Raw genomic sequence first — 22,198 nt, 5'->3', positions numbered from 1 at the left:
ATGTCAGAATACGAAAATAACTAGAGGTGCAGACTGCTGAATGTTGCAAGTGCTACAAAGAATGGGGATTTGATTTTCATCCAGCCCCAAGCTTTTTTGGACTGCGAAAAGACCTTAACTCTAATAGCTGTCACGTGTGTGGCATTGATAAATGTGACCTGATCTTCACTTTTAACTGCAACTGCAGATCATCAACAGCCCTTAGACCAATTTCAGAGATCTCCTAAGCCAAAAAGCTGCTATTTTAGCAAATTCCAGTGCAAAGCCCAAACCCGCTCAGAAGCAGTCACAATACACCCTGCAAGACATTTTGGCTGATGTCCTAGTTTCATTGAACAAATATTTACTGCGCTCAGCTCAGCACACTTTCTGTGCTTAAGCACCTCCATCAAATTGGCTCTCAATAAGCCATTTGCGAGTAACCTATACCCTTTGGGATTAAAATTTGAAAAGCGTCTGGTACACTGACTTGCTCAGAATGCTTGACACATTGTAACTGTGAATTCTCCCGACCAAAGAGACTGTTGCTAATCACATGATTCGGGGCAAGCTCTTGCATAGTTACGTAAGAGACGCTCAGTACCAATACATTGTTCACAATGGGAGAGAATGGCACAAAGACACCAGACCATACTGGAGCTGGGGTTTGCTAGCATAAGCATTGCCCCGAATCACGTGATATAGTAACAGTCTCTTTGGTCGGGAGGATGCAAAGTAAATACGTGCAAAGCATTGGATTAAGTCAGCGTTCCAGATTTTATTCAAATTTAACTCGCAAATGGCTTATCAAGACCTTGGGTGATGACCTGCAAGCATGACCTTTGATCACGACATGACCTCCGTCTTCCAGCTGTCGTGCAATCTCTGCAGGTGATCGGCAGCTCTTTGGCTGATGTTGAGGGAAGGGTTGATGGGTAATTAATAACGACCTTGGGCGATGACCTGCAAGCATGACCTTTGATCACGACATGACCTCTGTCTTCCAGCTGTCGTGCAATCTCTGCAGGTGGTCGGCAGCTCTTTGGCTGATGTTGAGGGAAGGGTTGATGGGTAATAAATTGGGTTCCCCCATTAGGGAAAGGCCACAGATTCCAAAGTAAGCGTGGAGAGCATCTGAAAATTAAAAAACAAAAACCAGTGTTTTTTAGTATAGTTTTTGAAATTCTATCCCACTACGCATACCCTGATGGGATATGAGGAGGAAAATGACTGGATCTGAGGTTGTGACTGGTTATGACTACATCTACATGAGCACACCTTTGCTAGGTACACAATTGACCTATCGCGGTAGAATCACATTAGATTCGCCTCAACACAACTTGTGAAGTATTGACCGATTACATAATAAACACATGGACGCAGAACGCGCAAAATCTGAGACACACAAAATTTAATGTGCAAAAACTCCATACGGTTTTCTAAGGGGCGTGGCTAACTCGCAAATGGCGATAAGTCAATTCAGCTATGATCCTACTTTGGCATTAGTATTCCCATATAGGAAATAGACAGCCTTGAGGAGTTACAGCAATTTGGGGCCAATCCAAAGCTGGGGATATAGCTTCAATTGGGTAGTAATCTACATGTACGTAGTGGATAGTTGGTGAAAATACACCAATTGGGCACATTTATCCAATTGTGCACAAATGTGCTCAGACACAATTGGGCTGTAATTGGGCTGTGATTGGGTATGATTGGGGTAAGGTTATCGAATCAGGTTATACTCCCACAAGGGAAGTTAGACTGCTACATATTTGGGGTTCTGGGTGCATGCGGTAAGAATGATTGGACAACGATGGGGGGGGGGGGGGGAGGGTACACATGCACCCATTGTTGGGTTGACAGTTCAACTGTGGCATTACATTCCTACCTGGGTGATAGTCGGCCCATTTAGCGAAGCCACCCACCATCTCATCTTGGGTGGATAGGATGTAGGATCTGTTACAAGCACAGTCCACAAAGTCGTAGCCGTTCAACAACTGAGGACACAATGTAACCAAGAAGAAACGAAAAAGAAAATTACCTCTAGCAGAATAAATTATAAACATGAGACAATTATAGACTATTCTTATTAGACTCACCAAAAGCACGAGTACATTTTTCAATCAATATTATGTTCAGCATAAAAATAGACTATCAACTTAATAAACTCAGCAATAATGCAAGCATCTCCTCAATTTATATGAGGCTGAGCCAAGAAATCGATCGACATGGGATTTGAACATAGGACCTTTGGACACTATAACAGTGCTCTATCAACTGAGCTATCTAATCTTAGGTAATGTCTCTGCTCAAGGGGCAGTGGGGGGACTGCCGTTATAGGACTACAAGTTCAGTTGGTAGAGCACCAGTATAGTGTTCAGAGGTCACAGATTCAAATCCCATTAATTTGATTAATTTTTTTGGTGAATTAGGTAGATTATCATTTAAATAAACAATGACATCGAAAGCTACGTCTCTGCAATATTTTTGATTCCAAAAAGGTATCTAAATATTTGTTATCAACGTGATGGAATCCAATGCTGTTAATTTAAATTTCCTTATCTGTGTAGAAAAAGGGATTATATTATATCTTGGCAGAGAAGATATTCTGCAATTACAGCAGAGTTGTAGGTCACCAGAGACAGAGGATGAATCGTAACAAAGGAAAGCCTTTGCCACAGATTGTTTGAATAGCTTAAGACTTGACTTGAGACTGAGGGAATTGATCAAATACCTTAAGTGTAGCGCCGACCCAGAATGAGTAGCATGTATCTACAGGCTTATTGGGTCGGCCCTGGAAGCCAGAATGTTGTCTCTTGATGCACCAGGTCTTGATTTTCTCTCGTTGTCTCTTACTGAAGGTGGATTCTAGTCTACCCATCAGGACCAGAGAGGCAATTGCACAGAATGTTGTACCTCCTAAAGATTAGAAAATCAGGGAGCAATTGTATGTCCAAACAGGACTTTCATTCAGGTGGCTTCAAACCAAGCCAAAGGTTGGAGAATATTCCTGCTGTGTAATGTGCAATGCAGAGGTATGGCACGGCATAAGCATGGCACTGTTCATTTTCAGTGTGGCACAATGTGGTGCACCCTTTTTCAGACAGGAGATATTTCCAGCTAGCATGGTGGGAATGCAGCCACTAGGTATAACTAGACATGAGAAAACTGTTGGCGAGTTATACTGTATGCAACAGATGATGCTTAACAGAACTAATTGTACCATTATCAGTAATGATTTGGATTTACACAGTGTGAACGATATGTGGAACAATGTCTTGATGTTCAACATGGAGACATGGAGACATATAATAAAAGCTTCTGTGGCTAAAGTGTCACAAACTGATTACGGAAACCTTGAGATGGTTACCAATAAAACTGCTAACGGAGTGAGATTAGAACTAGGTTAAAATGGTCCATATTTGTTATCATTTCTTTTTTGGATAAAATTTCAAACTTACCATGGCCTTCCTGGCCTGGTCCTTGGCCTAGTCCACAGTCGTAGCTCTGAGAAATTAGAGAGAAATAAATAATAATATCAAGAATTACATGTACACTATAAGGAGGAGCAGGTGGAGTCTTGGGTAAACCATAACTTGTAATAAGTAGAAGACGATGTCCATCAAAATCCATCACATACTCTATTTCAAATAATGCTTCAGGACCAAATCCACTGAAATCCAACACTGGGGCTGGTGGATTTTGATGGACTTGGTACACATTATGCCTTATCTGCCAAAATCCCCCAAAATGGGAGGGGGAGGGGGAGGGAGGAGGATTTTGATGGAGTTGGTAAGGTTTGGTTAAGGGTTTTACTCACCAGACTTTTATAAATAAATTCCACGGCTTTTTCCACATCAATCCCACTCCAGTCTTGTAGCATAGAACTGATACAGCAGGCACAGTACACAAATCGCATGTCATTCTCACTTCCATTAAGAGTTGCTGCAAAACTAAGTTTAATAGATGAAAGACAAGTTGAAAAGTTTGCAAGTGAAGCATTTTGTATACAGTTGAGGGCATGATTTTTGGAATATTTGGGAAGTAGGTCCATATGTAGGTTTGGGATCCACAGTTCTTCCAAATCAAGAGGAACAATAACAACTTGAAATGGGAACCAAACAATACAGGGACTGGCCTTTCTAAGGCTGGTTTGTAATGAGATGTGTTTTCCTTGCTTCACAGCATGTACAGGTTGAATAGTGTCGAGCTAGCTCTGACAAGTGATCCAAAAGCAAAAGAAGAGGACAAATTGAGAGATTGTCGAGTGTCAATGAGACTTGTAGTCAAGTCCTCACAAGTTAAATGCAAATCAATCACCCGGAATTTCATGAGCAATTCAAATGAACTGAGGCAAAGCCATTCCTTTGTCATTCTCTGTTACTTGAGACCTTGTGATTGTCTTATTGCTTTGAGAATTGTGACAGACTCAGGGTTCTGTTAACTTCATTGTGTTCAGACCAAAACATTCATTACTTGCGATTATTCTTCTTCACATATACATGTATGTGTGAGCTTACAGTTTGGACAGCACTGGTACAGAGGGGGCAAGTCAAAATCAGGCTCTTGTCAATTTTCTTTCTTTGTAAAAAACCTGTAATTATGATGACGGAGGACAGAACCTCTCCAGACTAGACTCACCTTCCGTCTGCTAACTGCAAGGCCTTCAGTCCGGCCACTATGGCCGGTTTATTGACCCGCCTCAGGTCATCGCCCAGAATGAGTAGACAAGCCAGCCCAGTGTAGGTCATAGCGATGTGACCCCAGTCATAAGGATGACTCTGTGTAGGGGATTCCTATAAGAGTCCAAACATTAAATATTGTGTTTCTATCTTATCTTGGAGTTCATTTTTTAACATTTGCAATCAAGTTGTGAATTAGAAAAAAACAGAAAGTCTTCTTGTTATTTTACTTTAATCAATATCTCACCGTGGAAGGATTGTAAGGTGTCCCAATTGTTGATGATCCCCTGAAACCGCAATGTTTAGATGTTTCTTCTGTAACATATACATGTAAAGCAACAAAATTAAAAAATATCACCACTACAATGTGTATACTATAAAGAAAAGATGTGTGTATGGGTTTGTTTCTGCATTCAATCATGTGTATACTATAAAGAAAAGATGTGTGTATGGGTTTGTTTCTGCATTCAATCATGTGTAAACTATAAAGAAAGGATGTGTGTATGGGTTTGTTTCTGCATTCAATCATGTGTAAACTGTAAAGAAAGGATGTGTGCATGGGTTTGTTTCTGCATTCAATCATGTGTAAACTATAAAGAAAGGATGTGTGTATGGGTTTGTTTCTGCATTCAATCATGTGTATACTATAAAGAAAGGATGTGTGTATGGGTTTGTTTCTGCATTCAATCATGTGTAAACTATAAAGAAAGGATGTGTGTATGGGTTTGTTTCTGCATTCAATCATGTGTATACTATAAAGAAAGGATGTGTGTATGGGTTTGTTTCTGCATTCAATCATGTGTAAACTGTAAAGAAAGGATGTGTGCATGGGTTTGTTTCTGCATTCAAAAGGGGGCGTTGATCACTACAGGACAATAGGGTCCCCAATTCCCAAAGGTCGACGATTGACGATCGTGTACAAAACATATGGGAGGTCTTCCTAAAAAATTAAGGTACAAACAAAGAGGAACAATAGGGGGTCCATGATTGCAGGTACAATGTACATGTACATTGTAAATACACACTTGTATGTGTGTGTACTTTTACAAGCTAGGCGCTCGACTGTGGAGCGGTCACTTGACCGCAAAGTGGGCACTCGCCCACGAAGCAGGCAAAGTCTCAAAGTTAAATATAAATTGATGCATATATCAATAAACAGATCATGAACTTATTTTTTTCTGTAGTGTTTGGGTTCGGAGATCCAATAATTAGAACAATTACCATAGTGATTTGGATCTGGCAGAACCTGCAATGAATAGATCCAATCAATAATGTCTTCTTTGTCCTTTTCGATTGCATCTAGCGAGTCAAGCACGTCCAAGCCAGATAGGCCAAAGAAACACACCGTTAATCTGGAAATGAAAATGCAAACAACAAAATGTTTCATCAATCTTCATTTCACCAAATCAAAACATCTTCTTGTTCATCAAAATTAATCTAATTCAACATGGACCAACAGGGTAGGCAAAGTAGGTTTGTGTTAGCCCTCAATGGAGCCCAAAAAGTAGACTGCCCTCCCCCTTCTGCTAGTGCTAAAAAAACATGTGATGAACATACATATAAAGTTCCACACTCTACTCAGACATCATTCTCCATACAAAGTCAATGCCTATGTTGGGTGCAATCGGTTGATCATGTCGATCGCGCTGTGCCATCGGTCGATCATGCTGCCAATGATCGTGGTCGCTCGAGTCACTATGCCCATAAATGTGGCCAATTTGCTTGACTTCCTCTGTAAATAAGGCCACACTGTCGCCATAGCAAGTGATGAGGAGGATGTTGTTTTTTCCGATTTTCACATTCAGACCACATTACAATAGGGGGCGCTCTTTAGCATATAGATGTGTATCGATATGTATACTTACATCAAAAAGGCACATTTTTAAAGCTTTTGTACTTTGTTTCTCCACTTTTCAGTGCTATTGAATACATTTTGGTTGTTGGGATGTTTGGAAAATACATGGAAAACCACATTTCTTTTTCTCATCACGAACAAATGGGGCGAGGGATGTTTCAACAGCCACTCCCTCACCCCCCCCCCCCCGCCCCCCCCCGCCCGATTAACGCCCCTGCCCGTGTCACGGCGGGCCGTCTGACTTTGACTGGTCGGGATCATGTGGCCAGGACACGGCTGTGACCTTGTGCGGTGAACCGGATACAATGAATAAGAGATAAAAATCTGATTGAAAATATTGAATAGGATTCCAACAAGTCCAATGGTATATTATTATTAAACTTTTGTTTGGTTTCGAGAAATTAGACTTTAGAGTTATATAAAATAAACATAATTTGACACTTAAAATGAATGAATGTTTCACTGCATGGATTTTGCTAGCCCCATAATGTGGCCAATTTGCTGGACTACCTCTGTAAATAAAGGCCACTCTTCCACCATGTACACAAACATGTCGAACTTTGTCAAATTTAGATTTTCACATTTAGGCTTAGTTTGTAGATTATTTTTGCTTTAGAAGCATGTACTCACCCTCTTTAAAGGCTAATCAGAAAGTACTGCCTTTTTCAATTTCAGATGTCTATTTTTCATGAAATTTCCTGTTGAAATTTTGATACGCGAACGTATGCAAACAAATCTGGAAATTTCACGAAAAATAGACAACTGAAAAAGGCAGCACTTTCTGATTAGCCTATAATTTATAAAGAGGGTGAGTATGCTTCTATTTTTTCTAAAGCAAAAATCATCTACATGTACAAACTAAGCCTAAATGTGATAATCAAAATTTGACAAAGACAAAGTTCTACATGTTTTTGTACATGGTGGAAGTGTGGCCTTTATTTACGGAGGTAGTCCAGTAAATTGGCCACATTTATGGGGCTAGGATTTTGCCAATTTAATGAAATCATTATCAACTTAATAATTAAAACTTTAATAAAAGTAATAAAAGTTGACTCAACCGTTTTCCAACTAATAAATTAATTTAATTAATTAGTCGGACAATGGTCGAGTTGACTTTTACAGTTGAATGCACAACGGTCGAGTTAACAACAGACGAGTTGGTAAACGGTTGGTCCGAGTCGAATTGGCATGCGGTCATACTAAAAAGCGTCAACACAGCGTCAACACACTCCATAGCGTCAACACAGCGTCAACACATCCAAAATGCATTAAAGTGACAAAAGCAGTATGTAACCCATACAGTATGCACAGAAACAAGATTTTGGTTTAAAATCAATCTAGGTTAAACGTCTGAAAATTGTGATTTTCAGTTCAAGAAAATTGGCTCTCCGTGCCGCTCCGAAATCGGCTGCCATTTAAGCTAAAGGGTGACAGCGTTGTACAATAAACTAACAGAGAGAGCGCAGCCGGCCAATACCAAAAGATGTCCATTTCAATAAAGTAAATGAAACATAAACACAACTCACAAAATAATGATCCACCACTCCGATCTTCAGTCCTCACAGATCTAGTATCCCTCTGTTGTTTATGACAAGATAATGTCATTACCTATACACCCCTGCTTGAAATGGTGTAGTCCAAGATTTGTGCGAGGTCAAGATGGCGGACAACGGCCGTGCAAGTGAAAGGTCATTTTTTCGCGTGAAAATACTATATTTTTAAGATAGTGGATATTTTGCCGGAGGTAATGACGGCAAACTAACGTTTACTAAAGGTTTGCCGACGGCAATCCATATCAACAGAGGGCGCTGTACTCTTTAAGATAGGGCTGAATTATAAGATGTGTTAAATTCCCACCAAAATTTGTGTAGCACGTTTGGTGTTATGGTTAAGCAAAGGCTCTAGTAAGCGGGATGACTCGCGTTCGATTCCGACCGCACCACATTTTTAAAGGGAAAATACAACATTTGCAAACATCAAAAAATAAAACTACCAAATCATTTTGAAATACCTTGCTGGACTGTTAGTGAATGACAGTGTAAAGCATCCTGTAAAATCATGGCACCTGGTATACTGTCATTTTCAAGAAAAGTGGTATTTTTGTATCAATTTCCAACGCTGATCGGCCGATCAGCGTTGGAAAAAAAACTGGCTTTTTTTCAAATACTGGCCCCAATTGACCATCGCACTTGTTTGCAATCGATTACAAACCTATGAACGGGTACGAGCCAGCTAGACTGGTTCCCTGACCTTACAATTCCCCAATGTATGTAAACTGCTCTGTTTCTTCTTATATTGAGTCAGGGAACCAGACTACAGGAAAATGATTGTTTTTCTTGGTTTTTATAGCATTTTCGAACCCAAAACCTCAAAAAAGTCAGTGTAACTATATTTGCTATATATTTCCAACCCCCCAATTCCATCCATTTCTGAAAATTACAGTAAAAGCAAATGATGTATATTCCCTTTAAGTTTTTTTTCCTCATCCCCAAATAAATAAGAATATTCTTCTTTTATTATTTTAACACGTCTCAAACATTTTTTGCAGAGTATTACATTTTCTTTTTCAGATTTGTGGCTCTGGAGGATTTTTTTTAAAAGGGAAATAAAGTCCGAAATTATAAAATGGTCTGAATCCCATCTTGTGAATACGAGGTAACAACGACAATTTTGGCATGGAGCCAGACTAAAACTTGTCACCGGAAAATGTTTTAAGTACAAAAAAACAGTAACTGCGCATGTTCAGTGCATATCCGGCAAACTAACGTTTACTAAAGGTTTGCCGTCTCCGGCAAAATATACACTGCCTTATTTTAACATGTCTCAAACATTTTATTGCAGAGTATTACATTTTCTTTTTCAGATTTGTGGCTCTGGAGGATTTTTTTTAAAAGGGAAATAAAGTCCGAAATTATAATTTTTGGTCTGAATCCCATCTTGTGAATACGAGGTTACAACGATAATATTGGCATGGAGCCAGACTAAAATTTGTCACCGGAAAATGTTTTAGTACAAAAAACAGTAACTGCGCATGTTCAGCGCATATCCTGCAAATTAACGTTTACTAAAGGTTTTCCGTCTCCGGCAAAATATCCACTGCCTATTTTTAACAACGAAATGGAAACTCAATCCAATGGAAATTCTCTTTTATTCTAGGCAGTGTATATTTTGCCGGAGACGGCAAACCTTTAGTAAACGTTAGTTTGCCGGATGTGCACTGAACATGCGCAGTTACTGTTTTTTTGTACTTAAACATTTTCCGGTGACAGGTTTTAGTCTGGCTCCATGCCAAAATTATCGTTGTTACCTCGTATTCACAAGATGGGATTCAGACCATTTTATAATTTCGGACTTTATTTCCCTTTTAAAAAAATCCTCCAGAGCCACAAATCTGAAAAAGAAAATGTAATACTCTGCAAAAAATGTTTGAGACATGTTAAAATAAGGCAGTGTATATTTTGCCGGAGACGGCAAACCTTTAGTAAACGTTAGTTTGCCGGATATGCACTGAACATGCGCAGTTACTGTTTTTTTGTACTTAAAACATTTTCCGGTGACAAGTTTTAGTCTGGCTCCATGCCAAAATTATCGTTGTTACCTCGTATTCACAAGATGGGATTCAGACCATTTTATAATTTCGGACTTTATTTCCCTTTTAAAAAAAATCCTCCTTACTAGTGCGACCCTTGGCAAACGGTCGAGTTGACACTGTTGCAACAATGGCATGCAATTGCAGGTGGCAGACAGGGTGCAAACATCAGTTGTTTCCCGATGAAATTTAATATGTTCAATACTTACCTGCTGGTGTCGAGTGAGGTGTAACTCTGCGGTAGAATATGCAAACACCTGGAGAAAAATTTAATGTGTTTAGCCTTCAAAAATGGAATGTCTTTTTCGTGTGGTTGTTCAATTTCCGCTGCTGCAGTGGGCGCGGCCATCTTCGTTTTGTAGCTGTCTCGTTCAAAAATACTTAATTCAAGGTGTAAAATTTTGATTTTACTATTAAATGTGTGCTTCCAAATGAAATCGTGAAAAAATGTAAGTGAAATTATAATTATATTTTGTGGTAGACAAGCTTATCACAGTTCAAAAATATTGCGTTGCACCCAGTTCTCGAATTTTGTTTTCTTGATGAGAAAAAAAAGATGGCCACTTCCATGAACAAAGCGTGATTTGTGAGTTTTGCGTTTTTGAAATTTTATCTTGACAGCAGACAAAATGAGTATCGGAACGAAATTATTTATGCTGTTGATATGGATAGGAACTTTATTTGGCATTGGTATCATGATATTCAGCAGAGGCTTTTTGTTGAATCGACTTGAAATTCAACAGAAAAGTTATTGCACTGGCGACAGTGATCATTCTGGGGAGTCAATAGAGGGCGCTCGACAGAGCTGCGGTGAGCACAGGAGATACTCAAAGGCGATAATTATTGTTATTGATGCACTTAGATATGATTTTACTCTTTACAATGAGACACTTGATAATAAATCAGCCCTCCCTTTCCAAAATAAACTTCCATTTCTGCACAAACTGCGCTCGGAAAAACCCCAACATTCGCTGCTGTACGAATTCATAGCAGATCCTCCCACCACAACAATGCAGCGATTAAAAGGCCTCACAACAGGGAGTCTTCCAACATTTGTAGATGCTGGAAGCAACTTTGCCAGTGCCGAAATCACCGAAGACAGCTTCATCCATCAGTTGCACAGACTCGGAAAGAGGATCACATTCATGGGTGACAACACTTGGGAATCCCTCTTCAAGGGTCAGTTTTCTCGCTCATTTCCCTTTCCATCGTTCAACGTAAAGGATCTCCACACTGTGGATAATGGTGTGATAGAGCACCTGGTGCCAGAGATGGCAGAACAGGACTGGGATCTCATCGTCGCTCACTTTTTGGGAGTTGATCATTGCGGTCATCGATTTGGGCCCTTCCACTCAGCCATGGGAGAAAAACTTCTACAAATGGATCAAGTTCTAAGGTTTGTTGATAAATAAAACCAACTGTTTTCTAAACCTCACTTGGGAGGTAAATTGCTACATCATGCTTCAGTTCAGTTGCTAAGCTTTAATGTTGGGAATGTGTTCTACATGTATGTGGGAGGGAAGGCTGCCTTGCTAAAATTATTTTATTGGCCTCTTATAAATTCCACCGTGACCCGCTTTACTCTTGAGTCCCCTCACCCCTGCAAAGTCACACTTAAGCTATTCACAGTTACAGCTTTTGCCTGCTATGCTGCTGTGGGAAGTTTTACTCTGGAGTGGTTTAACCAGAAGGGACAAGTAGCATCTTGTATTTCTTTAAAAAAAAAGAGGTCTATGCTATCCCTTCAGATTCCACCATGGTGTAATATGAAGTTCTAAGATAAATTTTCATGCAATCGTTTGCGTGGGATGCCAACAACACAAAAGAAAAGGAAAGAAGATTATAGAGCATTGTCATTAAACTTGTTTGTTTTGGTACTCAAATGTTGTTGTCTTTTATTTGCAGGTCAGTTGTTGAGCGATTAGATGATGACACAGTGTTGTTTGTGTTGGGAGATCATGGAATGACGCGTACTGGGGACCATGGTGGTGATAGCAGGGAAGAGGTGGCTGCCGCACTGTTTGTCTACAGTCACTCCATTCTGCATCAGGAGACACCTGATATGGTATGGCTTTGTTTGGGACATTACCTATACATGTCAGAATTGTAATCAAGTCCATCCCAAGTCACATCCAAAGTCAACATATTCCATCTGTCAAGCCAAGTCCCAACTCAGACAAGGAAGTCACAAGTAACGGGAGACAAATATGACATTAGAATGTCATTGTCACATTTCATTTGACTACAAAGGAAGAAACCCTGTTTGGTGATTAACTTGGATGGATGCTGAGGACTTGATTACAACATGGACCTAAAAGTATGAAGGATATATCCTTGTACTAAGTTCTGCCATATTGTAATAGACTGAAGCACAGGATGGAGATAGTAAACCACAAGCTACATGTGTGTGTACATGCACATTTACAATAGTATATCACAGTATTCATTTCCATAGCCCCACTAGTGTGGCCGTCGGTATGCTGCGCTGAACCTAAGGCCACACACCGTGGTACCGCGCGCTACTGAGGACGAAGTTTTCATAAAATTCAGGGCAGTTTCTTACATTCTCAGTTTCTTACTTTCTTATGGTTGTATTCTATGATGTCTCACCTATCACTTCTGGGATGCTTAGGTCTAATGATGTTCCATTTTCCGAGATATTCTTCAATCTTTCTGGAGCCCATATGCACTCATGAAACGTCTGGTGGTGGCAGCCATTTTGAATGTGACAAGAGATGACCTCAAGCTGTGACGTCGCGTTTATGCAAATTGCTTGTCGAGCGCGCGAGGGCGCGAGTTGCAAATGCGACGGCTGTTTCCTGTGCCGTAGATCCTGAATAGAGATCGGTGCACGTGGCCCCCTGACGATAAATGCATGAAAGTAAGAAACTGAGAATGTAAGAAACTGCCCTGAATTTTATGAAAACTTCGTCCTCAGTAGCACGCGGTACCACGGTGTGTGGCCTTAGGTTCAGCGCAGCATACCGACGGCCACACTAGTGGGGCTATCATTTCCATGAACATCATAAAAGAGACTCGGGCCTCCTCCACATACAAAGTGCACAAATAAAATTTTGATGAGTTTCTCACTTGATGCACTTTTCTTGTTTTGACCTCCAGAAATCTGTCCAAGTGGCTTCCCAGATTGACCTGGTTCCTACATTGAGTCTTCTCCTTGGAGTTCCTGTTCCATTCTCCAATCTTGGGAGCATCATTCCGGAACTTTTCACACTAACTCCCTTCTCCAACCAGCCCTCCTCGCCAGCCATCAAAAACTGGCCATTGCACGTCCAGTCAGTGTATAACAAAGTCGGTGCTTTACGGACAAATGCTCACCAGGTGAATCATTACTTGCAGGCTTACTCGAAAATCTCAGATGAGTTTCCAAGAGCTCAGTTTGCCTTACTCCAGGATTTCTTTCAGGATGCAGAGACAGCTGTCAAAGAGGTGCTTCAAAGTTCTGCTAATGATGAAATTCGTTCCTATGCATTATTGCAGAGGAGCGAACAAGTGTATTTGCAGTATCTAAACAGAGTCAAAGAAATGTGTCGTAGTATGTGGGCACGGTTTGACCTTACCCTCATCATCCTTGGATTGGCTATCGTAGTTGGAACTTGCCTGACGAGTTACGTGTTACTGACTCACAACCAAAACTTTGGTAACCGGGTCCTGCTGGATTCAGCACTCGGAACTCTACTGAAGATAATAGCAGTCACAATAATTGCTTGTTTGTTGATCGGTTTGATAATAAGCTTCACAATTCCTGGTCTTCAAGCCCATTCAGCCATTTTGGTATTGACTATACCGGCAGTGGGCTCCCTACTAAATGCAGTTGTGTGGATTGCATTTGTGTCCACAGAGATGAAAATCTCCTACTTGTTCAAATTCTTGACGTACTCGATAAAAACTGTGATGGCAGTGATTTTAACTTTAACATATGCAGCGTGTTTAACGTCAAACAGTTTTGTAATCAATGAGGGCTACGTGGCAGCCTTCTTGACACACAGCCTCCACTTGGTCTGTATGTGCTCTGTAGGATCTATCTTCATCCAGAGTAAAAGCAGTAAAGAGACCACGCGAAAGAAGACCAAGACTGAGAAGTCACGAGACATAGGGCACTTCCTCACCAATCCAGGGACAGTCTTTGCTTTACTGGTCTTCGCTTTCCACCTGTGCGTGCGATTCAGCAGCCTGTTCTTGGCCTGCCGGGAGGAGCAGAACCCTTGTCAGCAATCAGAGCTCCTAAGACCCTTGGGAACATTCTCAGATGACACAGGAAGCTACAGGAACTATCGCTATTTGATGTCAGTAGCTTCTCTTGCATTCATCCCGGCCTCTTTGACATTTTGGCTAAATAAACAAGGAAACTTGAACGGAGGAGCGGCCCCGGTCTTTAGTGTCGTCTACGCTCTTCCAATTGCAACAGTGTGCATTTGCCTGAATTGGGGTCTCCAAGCTCTACCACAGAAGGTGTTGGACAACCTTCCAGCATGGCAGCAGGTTCTTATGCCAAGACTTGCCTACGTCATGCTCTTTGTAGCGTTCATCACCATCCTGTGGAATCCATTGTGTATCTACTTGGTTCCAAGAGAAGAAACCAAAAAGAAAATCCAAGTGGATTACCCAGGTGAGGGAGAATCTGTCGTGCCCAAGCTCTTCAACCACCTCAAGACGACGTGGAAGAGAAATACCAGGCAAGGCAAGTTGGCATCCGATGACAGCCAAGACGAAATCAGAGAAACGTCCCCACCTGTCGTGTACGGTCTTGCTACGGTATTCTCAGCTTGTTGGCTGCTGTTGAGTGCTTCTGTAGCTCTTCTCATAGCTCTACTTCTCGGAGATGGTCTGGCTCCTGCTGTACTCACAATGATTCTACAGATGATCATATATCTGGAGCTGTATGCCATAATTCGGAGGCAGCAACTGGCTCCATTGGAAGTTGTACCAGACCTTCATCACCTTGGTTAGTGAACTTCTTTGATAGAAATGATTCTGTGTGATGAATTATATTTACTTTGTCACTCATTGCTTCTCTCCATCCAGGAGTAAATGGGTACCTGTGAGGGCAGAGATGGTTATTGTGATTGAATTAGCTTCCTTGCGCCTAACAGGCAGCATCGAGCTGTATACTCCCGAGGGAGCTGAGATGGCATTTGGAATGTTTAATTGGCCCAATGATCAGGGGTAATAATAATACTGTAATCGCTGTGATTTAGTTTACTAATAAGAGCGTTCTTAAATGCCGATTATTAGGCCTATTATTTACTGCTGGAACAGTTTATTCAACATCCCTGTATGGTCAGTGTGTTGTTCAACAGTCGACTATGATAATTTTCTCCAAATTGAGTGGCATGGAGGATATATTGAGAATCCTCATTGAGTGAGTTGGAGAATGCTCAGTTGTAAACAGTGATTTCTCAGAGAATTGTTGGCATATGACATTTTTGCATTTTTGTCTTTCATTCAGGATGCATGTACTAATACTTGTTAGCAGGGGCATTCAGTTGTTTCTCAGAGGACTCGACCCGACATGATCAATTGTTTTCCCTAATTTCTCTTAAATGTATAATCTTTGATATCTTTATTTTTCCCAGGTATGTATCAAGTCCCTTGGTATGCCATCGCCACCTGGGGCTTCATGTCCAGTCAGTTCTTCTTCGCCACCGGCCACCACGCCACCATCTCATCCATCCGATTCGACTCAGCCTTCACCGGTTTCCATGGTGACTTCCCTCCATATTTATACTTCATTCCTGGCGCCCTGATCACCATCAACACATTTGCGTCTCAGATCGTCTTTGCTGTGGCGCTGCCTCTCTTGTTGATCTGGCCGTTTACTCGAGGGAAGATGATTGATCGTAAGAAAGATGAGGACAGGAAAGGGGAGCTCGGTCTACATGTCAGTAACCGAGAGCTGCGCATTGCTTTCTTTCAAATCATCCTTGCGTACATTCTGTACAATGCTACCCAGGTATGTAGATCAATCATTTTCTGATGAACAATTGTTTTGGAGCGGGCGGGGGATGGGGGGCTATACAGGGTGGATAAAAAAAACCCTGAAACCGAGATATTATTGCTAATTGGAACAGAAGTAGGGCGCATGCGAATCAAGGGAGATATCCTCTGTTTGGGTTGAATCTCCTCTTTGAAATGACACCCTGGTCATGTCATTACATTCACGGTTGACTGAGCAGGGACCAATATTATGAAAGGGTCTATTTAGAGATTTGCGCCACTTCTCAATCGTGGTTTTTGTTGTGTCAATTGTCACAGAGTGAAAGGCTATGGTTGCCAATCAAGGCAGGTAGGGAAAAAAGAGATTTCATCATGAAAAGTGGCGCAAGTCTCTAAATAAACCCTTTCATAAAATTGGTCACTGCTCAGTCAACCGTGAATGTAAGGACATGACCAGGGTGTCATTTTAAAGAGGAGATTCAACCCTAACAGAGGATATCTCCCTTTGATTCACATGTGCCCTACTTCTGTTCCAATTAGCAATAAAATCTCAGGTTTTTTTTATCCACCCTCTATATGGGCGACTAGAAGAGCCCAAATTAATAAGATATATAACAGACACATTGAGAAGCATACAAAAGACAAACACAAAAATCGAAGGAACTAATTTATGAAAAGACAGACAAAGTCGGAAATAAAAAAGGGACAAAACAATTTACAAACGAATAGAAAGAAAGACAAACTCAATCAAGCAATTCAGGACAAAATTTGCAATCAAAGAACACATTTGAGAAAAGAACAACATACCGACACAAAGGACAAAATGATAATCAATGAACAGATTTACAAAAGGAGAGACAAACTCAAAGGACAAAAGCGTCTGCTTTACATCTAATAATTTCAGCCCTTTTGGCTGGCCATACATGTAGCTAAAAGAACCAAGATAGTTAGAGCCAGTCATGGATTTGAGTCCCACTTCAGGAATCTAATGACTTATTTTATCTGATTTTCACAAATCACCCAGCAAGTAAAGCCAAAATGTAGATGAGCACAATGATCTTATGGTCTTGATGAAGAAGCTACATGTACATGTACATGTATGTGACTAGCCCGACTGCCTCTGGCCGTACACTATCACAAGCTCTGTAGTACGGCCAGAGTGGCGTTGAAAAGTGATGCAGTGTTTTCGCTACCGATTTTGATCGAGATTATCTTCTCATCCAGGACAGAAATTTTCAAAGTTAGGGTACCTAGTCATAGAGGAACTCATACCTGTTTGAAAACACGTTCCTTTATCTAGAAATCTTCATCCATCTGGCTATAAAACTACGATCAGTCTTCAGCTCCCATGAATATCGTCCCAAAAATGTGTCTTCATGGGATTTCAAAATGTTGTACGCGTTGTAATGTATGTGTTGTGCCCATTCTTGAAAATCACGCAATCTTAAGAATGCGCGCGCATTCTTAAGAATGAGCGCGCATTCTTAAGAATGAGCGCGCATTCTTAAGAATGAGCACGCGTTCTTAAGAATGAGCGCTCATTCTTAAGAATGCGTGGGAATATCACGTGCACATTTTATGAATTTTGCGCAATCTTAACAAACATTGCACGACATAATTATGTTAAATGAAATGTATAGCGGTTAAAAGGGAAACAATTCATATAAAGAGGAAAGAAAATGTTCTATGCTTCTGTACTTGTATAATTACGATAATTTGAATCAAATTAAACCTGTTATTATTGCTTTTTTCTGCCCACTATGGGAAGTTTTGTAATAACGGAGGACTGGGAACTAGTCTGGGAAGTGCTTTGTTTAGGCTAGACAAGTATAAGTCCCTGTATGTATCATATGCATGCCACGAAAAAAAATGTCCAACGATGTCCAGAAGCTGCCAAAATTGCTCTTTTGACTAGATAGAATCCAGCTCTGCGGCGTAATGGTGGGGGTGTGAACAATAAATTGGTGGCAATTTAAATGGGAAATAGCATTAGCACTATGGGAAGTCACAGTATTCATTCTCATTCTTCACATTCTTCATTCTTACGTCCCCCCCCCCCCCTCCGCCTTTATTATCCCAAAAATCAGAATTCTTTGGACCAAGACACTATTATTATGTCTCTTATTTTTTTCCCGGTCCCCCCCCCCCCCCAATACGCGTATACTTTTCATATCCACTCTACTTTTCAGTGCCTTGCGTTGCAACAGTATAATTATTAAGAATCAGTGAACGAGGATGCAGCTAGACTTGCCAAGCATAGCAGGTGCTCGGTACCGACAAGACCGTTATCTTGTCGCGCATTCTTAAGAATCTGCGCTCAATCTGGAAGAGTTATTTTTTTGTGAAGATTGCGCAAGGATCCAGTTGCACAATCATAAGAATGTGCATGCACATTCTTAAGAATGCGTGATTTTCAAGAAAGCGCACAACATATGCATTGCATGTAGGCGGGTGCGCTTGGGCAAGGTTATGAATATGCAACACGAGGTCGATCATGAAGTGTACAATGCATATTCATAACCTTTTCATCTGTGAATTGTAATTCGCACGGGACCAGCTCATTTTCTAGAAATAAGATGAAAATTGGAGCCCGATGCGGGAACGTGAAAAATGTCTCTTTTACTTCCCAACTGTCACACACTGTACCCCGACTTGCTTATGTGCAAAATGGTACAAGCCCTTTGAGATTCCCGTCTTTTTGTTGTTGAGCAGACGGGCGTCGATATCTCGTTGGGCCCATACCATTTGCATGGAAATGAGTCGGGGTACAGTGCACAACCAACATTTTGAGAAATTCCTCACTTGTTCACACAGGGCTCCAGTTCCTCTGTATTTCTTGGAAATGACAGATCCTGTGCGAATGACAATTTGTGGATAGTCTTATAATGTATCAGTAAGTAAACAGGGGCAATTTCAGCTCAGAAAACACTGCGGATGGAAAAGGGAAAATATAAAGTATTGGTGCTTCTCTCATCTGACGGCAGTGCTAGATGTATTAAACAAACCCGGAAACTTTAGTTAAGCGCCTGTTTTTTGGGCTATAAAATTCATAACATCCTTCTTCAAATACAATGAGACTTGACCCACCTAGAATGTTGATTGATGTTTTGGGGAAGTTTGCGCTATCCATCTGTTTATAGAGTGTCAGTGCTGTAACTTTGCCAGAGTCTCTGGTTCACCGCATACACTATTTGCACCACCATATGTTTGTGTTGTATGCCTCGCTTTGATTTTCAAGATGCATACAATAACAAAGGTCTATTTGGGCCAATGACATTTCTTTAGGTTAGAACTTTGCCATTGATATTTGAACAAAACTTCTTCACCTTCAATTATTGTACTTGTTGTAAATTGTACAAAGGTTATATAAAAGAACTTACTTGAAATATGAGCGTTCTGTGCCCTGTCTCCTTCTTGCAGTTGGTGGGAGCGATGGTGTCTGCTGCCATCCACCGTCGCCATCTCATGGTCTGGAAGATCTTCGCTCCTCGTTTTGTCTTCCAGGGTGTGTCCTTCATGGTTGTCATGGTGATCCTCATCCTCTTGTACCTCCTGCTTGTCAAAATCGACCGTGCCGTGAGCAACTGGCTTCAGGTTTTGTTCCAGGATGTGTGACGTTAAACTTGTGGAGGTGTGGGGGACGGGAGGGTTGAGTAGTAAATGGAAATGATGGCTGAACTAGTCAGCTTGGATCAAATACCAGTACAAGGAGCTACTAAGCATGCAATTCTATTTAGCAAGATTATGTGCTGACCAAGTATAAGCTGATACAAAGAGTACACATATCATGCAGTTTTGTCTGGTGACAAGTCTGTGTTTGCTTAGGTTATTTCTGTGTTTAGTAGCTCTGTGTAAATGACCCTCAGGTAGTGTAGATGACAGAGATGTACTGTTTGTCAGTTTTTATTGTCAGTAGGTACATGTATCAGCCAAGCTCAGCTAGACTTAATTAGCGGGTAAATCTCGCCACTCCAACGTCAGTCTCTCTTATCAGACCTGCCCACCACACCGGAGCTGAGCAGCAGAAAGTTATGCTGAGTACATTTGTGTGCTAAGCGAGAATCAACTGAATACATGTACCAGTTGTAACCAATATACATCATGTGTCTCTGGCTGGTAACTATTTTTGGTCAAGACGTTGTTGTGGCTGTACACCCACTAATAGAGGGCATGATCAAAACGAACCACTATCACCCACAAATGGCTATCACAACAATGTCTTGGGAATGTTGTGTCATGTACAAGCTCCTACATTGCAACCTGCCTAATGTATACATGCAGCACGTATTCAACACCTTGCATACATGTATGAGCTCCGAACTGAACTCTGAGATTTCAATCATTAGCACACAAAGCGCTTCCAGACTTCTGTGCAGCCTCATGGCAGCTCTTTTGTCGTATGTTGTACCAAAATGGTCTGTATTTCCCTGCAGAAGTACATGTAGCTCATGTACACTAGTTCCCCCTTTTTTTTTCAGGGGGAGATTTTAAAAGATTCCCTAGACGATGTTGTGATTGTGATTCGTGGGTGAAAGTGATTGGTTATGATAAGCCTTCTTGCGGCAGTTGATCCAATATTATACAAATATTGAGTGGCTCAGAGTGAAATAGGAGGAATATTATCGCAAGGTAAAAATCTGGACTTTTCCATTTCACGAGGCGAAGCGAGGGATAATATTCCTCCCATTTCACAATTTAAAGCCACTCAATATTTGTTTTATATAACTGACACATAGATCCTTGTCATTTGGTATATTTGAACTTTTATTTCACTAAAAAATTGATGGGAAATGTATTTCTCTCTTCCAAACCACCCCTTCACAAAAATGTTTGATCCCAACTCTGTAGCGCTGGCTCTTTGAAACAATACACGCTACGCCGACGCTGAACGCGCACACCAGCATGCCTTTGCACACAAATACCGCGTCATGGAACAAGAATGATCCTAACTGTTCAATAGTACATTGTATTTCCCATTCCCCATGGGCAAATGGGACTTTTTGAGCCCCGGCGTGAATGGGACTAATAACGAATGTCACGTGATGTGAGTTCCACCAATCAAATGACAATGATCTGTATGTTGGTTATATAAACAACAATGTGTTGGCCTAATACAAGCTTGTAACCTGTTTTTGCTAAGCAAAATAATATCTGTGCTAACCAAATGCCTCTGCTTAAAAGCTGCCTGAAATTGGCCCATGCCCAATGCATACATAGCACTTTCGACTTTCAAACCCTGGTTGATTAACGACAATTATTTTGCCATTTTAAAGGCCAAGATTTTATAAATAAGTTCAAATCAATTGAAGTGTTTAGATAATTTACGTGACAAAATCAAGTGACTTGTCAATTATTGATTTGTACACTGATCTGAAGTAGTTGCAAGAGCTCAGGTTGATAAGCTGTACTGTTAATTATTCAGCTTTATTATTAATTTTTTTGTTGAATTTGTGTGCAAAATTTGCAATCATAAAGTCCAATTTTTGCGAGTTTGGTATTTTTGTAAAAAAATATGATGTAGTTTTTATTTGAATACAAATTCAGAATTGTTCAATGTTGCAAATAGACTGTTTATCAGTATTGTTCAATTTCTGCCGACACCAAACCAAAAGAGAGGAAATTGATGCTATTGTTTTTTAGCAAAATTGTGAGAAATGTTTTAGAGAAGAAACGGGCTGTTGAACTTTTGTCTAAAAAGTGTTATTTGTCGTGTTATAAGATAAAGGCCAGTGATTTTGTAAGTAAGTAATTTTTGTATTCACTCAATCAAATCGTTCGAGGACAACAATCCTTTCTGTATATTGTAAATTGAGCATTGCAAAGTGGACAATTACAACTGCGTCTAAGAATGTAAGAATTGTATAAAATACCTTTTTTTGAAATTGCAGTTTTTGTGATAGATAACTTCATCGTGTCGTTATAAATAACTACAGAGGCTAATTCTAAGCAATACAATAATTACAATTACATGTAACTGTTATACAGTCCAACCCTATAAGAAGAGCACTGTTTATACAAGGTTCTGCTTATAACAAGCAAACTTTTAGGTCCCAAGTCTTTGCTTTTCTTTGTTTTCCTTTGTTTTCCTTTGTTTCCAATACTGTTAATGCAATGTACCTGTTATAACAAGGTAATTTG

At 40.5% G+C, this 22,198-nt stretch overlaps 2 protein-coding genes across 3 annotated transcripts; one reads left to right on the top strand and one right to left on the bottom strand.

Moving 5' to 3' along the window:
• Positions 1-556: 556 nt before the first annotated feature.
• On the bottom strand, positions 557-10,500 carry LOC119740737 (geranylgeranyl transferase type-1 subunit beta-like). Of its 2 annotated transcripts, XM_038216142.1 has the most exons (10): positions 10,315-10,500; positions 5,883-6,013; positions 4,909-4,976; positions 4,621-4,775; positions 3,800-3,932; positions 3,441-3,486; positions 2,714-2,898; positions 1,868-1,976; positions 943-1,113; positions 557-806 (listed from the first exon to the last, which is right to left on the bottom strand). In XM_038216142.1, exons 1-9 carry the CDS (start codon positions 10,452-10,454, stop codon positions 962-964), a joined length of 1,119 nt encoding a protein of 372 aa, XP_038072070.1. In that variant the 5' UTR covers positions 10,455-10,500; the 3' UTR covers positions 557-806; positions 943-961. The 2 variants fall into 2 exon arrangements, with proteins under 2 accessions (XP_038072070.1, XP_038072069.1); XM_038216141.1 differs by having other exon boundaries at positions 557-1,113.
• A 93-nt stretch (positions 10,501-10,593) lies between these two features.
• Positions 10,594-20,673, top strand: LOC119740736 (GPI ethanolamine phosphate transferase 3-like). The gene is made up of 5 exons (XM_038216139.1): positions 10,594-11,501; positions 12,011-12,170; positions 13,226-15,068; positions 15,700-16,076; positions 19,481-20,673. The coding sequence occupies exons 1-5, from the start codon at positions 10,735-10,737 to the stop codon at positions 19,673-19,675; spliced, it is 3,342 nt and encodes a 1,113-aa protein (XP_038072067.1). The 5' UTR covers positions 10,594-10,734; the 3' UTR covers positions 19,676-20,673.
• The last annotated feature ends 1,525 nt before the right edge of the window (positions 20,674-22,198 follow it).

The sequence above is a fragment of the Patiria miniata genome, unplaced genomic scaffold (genome assembly GCF_015706575.1).
Source record: "Patiria miniata isolate m_02_andy unplaced genomic scaffold, ASM1570657v1 HiC_scaffold_5, whole genome shotgun sequence".
Lineage (NCBI taxonomy): Eukaryota > Metazoa > Echinodermata > Asteroidea > Valvatida > Asterinidae > Patiria > Patiria miniata.
The sequence above is the reverse complement of the archived record's forward strand: the minus strand, read 5'-3'. Positions and strand labels throughout refer to the sequence as shown.

Coding starts and splice junctions, on each gene's coding strand:
- LOC119740737 (XM_038216141.1), bottom strand. CDS start 10,454: ATGGCCGCGCCCACTGCAGCAGCGGAAATTGAACAACCACACGAAAAA. Junction 3,933..4,620: donor TTGCAGTTAGCAGACGGAAG/GTGAGTCTAGTC, acceptor TATTAAACTTAG/TTTTGCAGCAACTCTTAATG. Junction 1,977..2,713: donor GGGTCGGCGCTACACTTAAG/GTATTTGATCAA, acceptor TTGTGTCCTCAG/TTGTTGAACGGCTACGACTT.
- LOC119740736 (XM_038216139.1), top strand. CDS start 10,735: ATGAGTATCGGAACGAAATTATTTATGCTGTTGATATGGATAGGAACT. Junction 15,069..15,699: donor ACCAGACCTTCATCACCTTG/GTTAGTGAACTT, acceptor TATTTTTCCCAG/GTATGTATCAAGTCCCTTGG. Junction 16,077..19,480: donor TTCTGTACAATGCTACCCAG/GTATGTAGATCA, acceptor TCCTTCTTGCAG/TTGGTGGGAGCGATGGTGTC.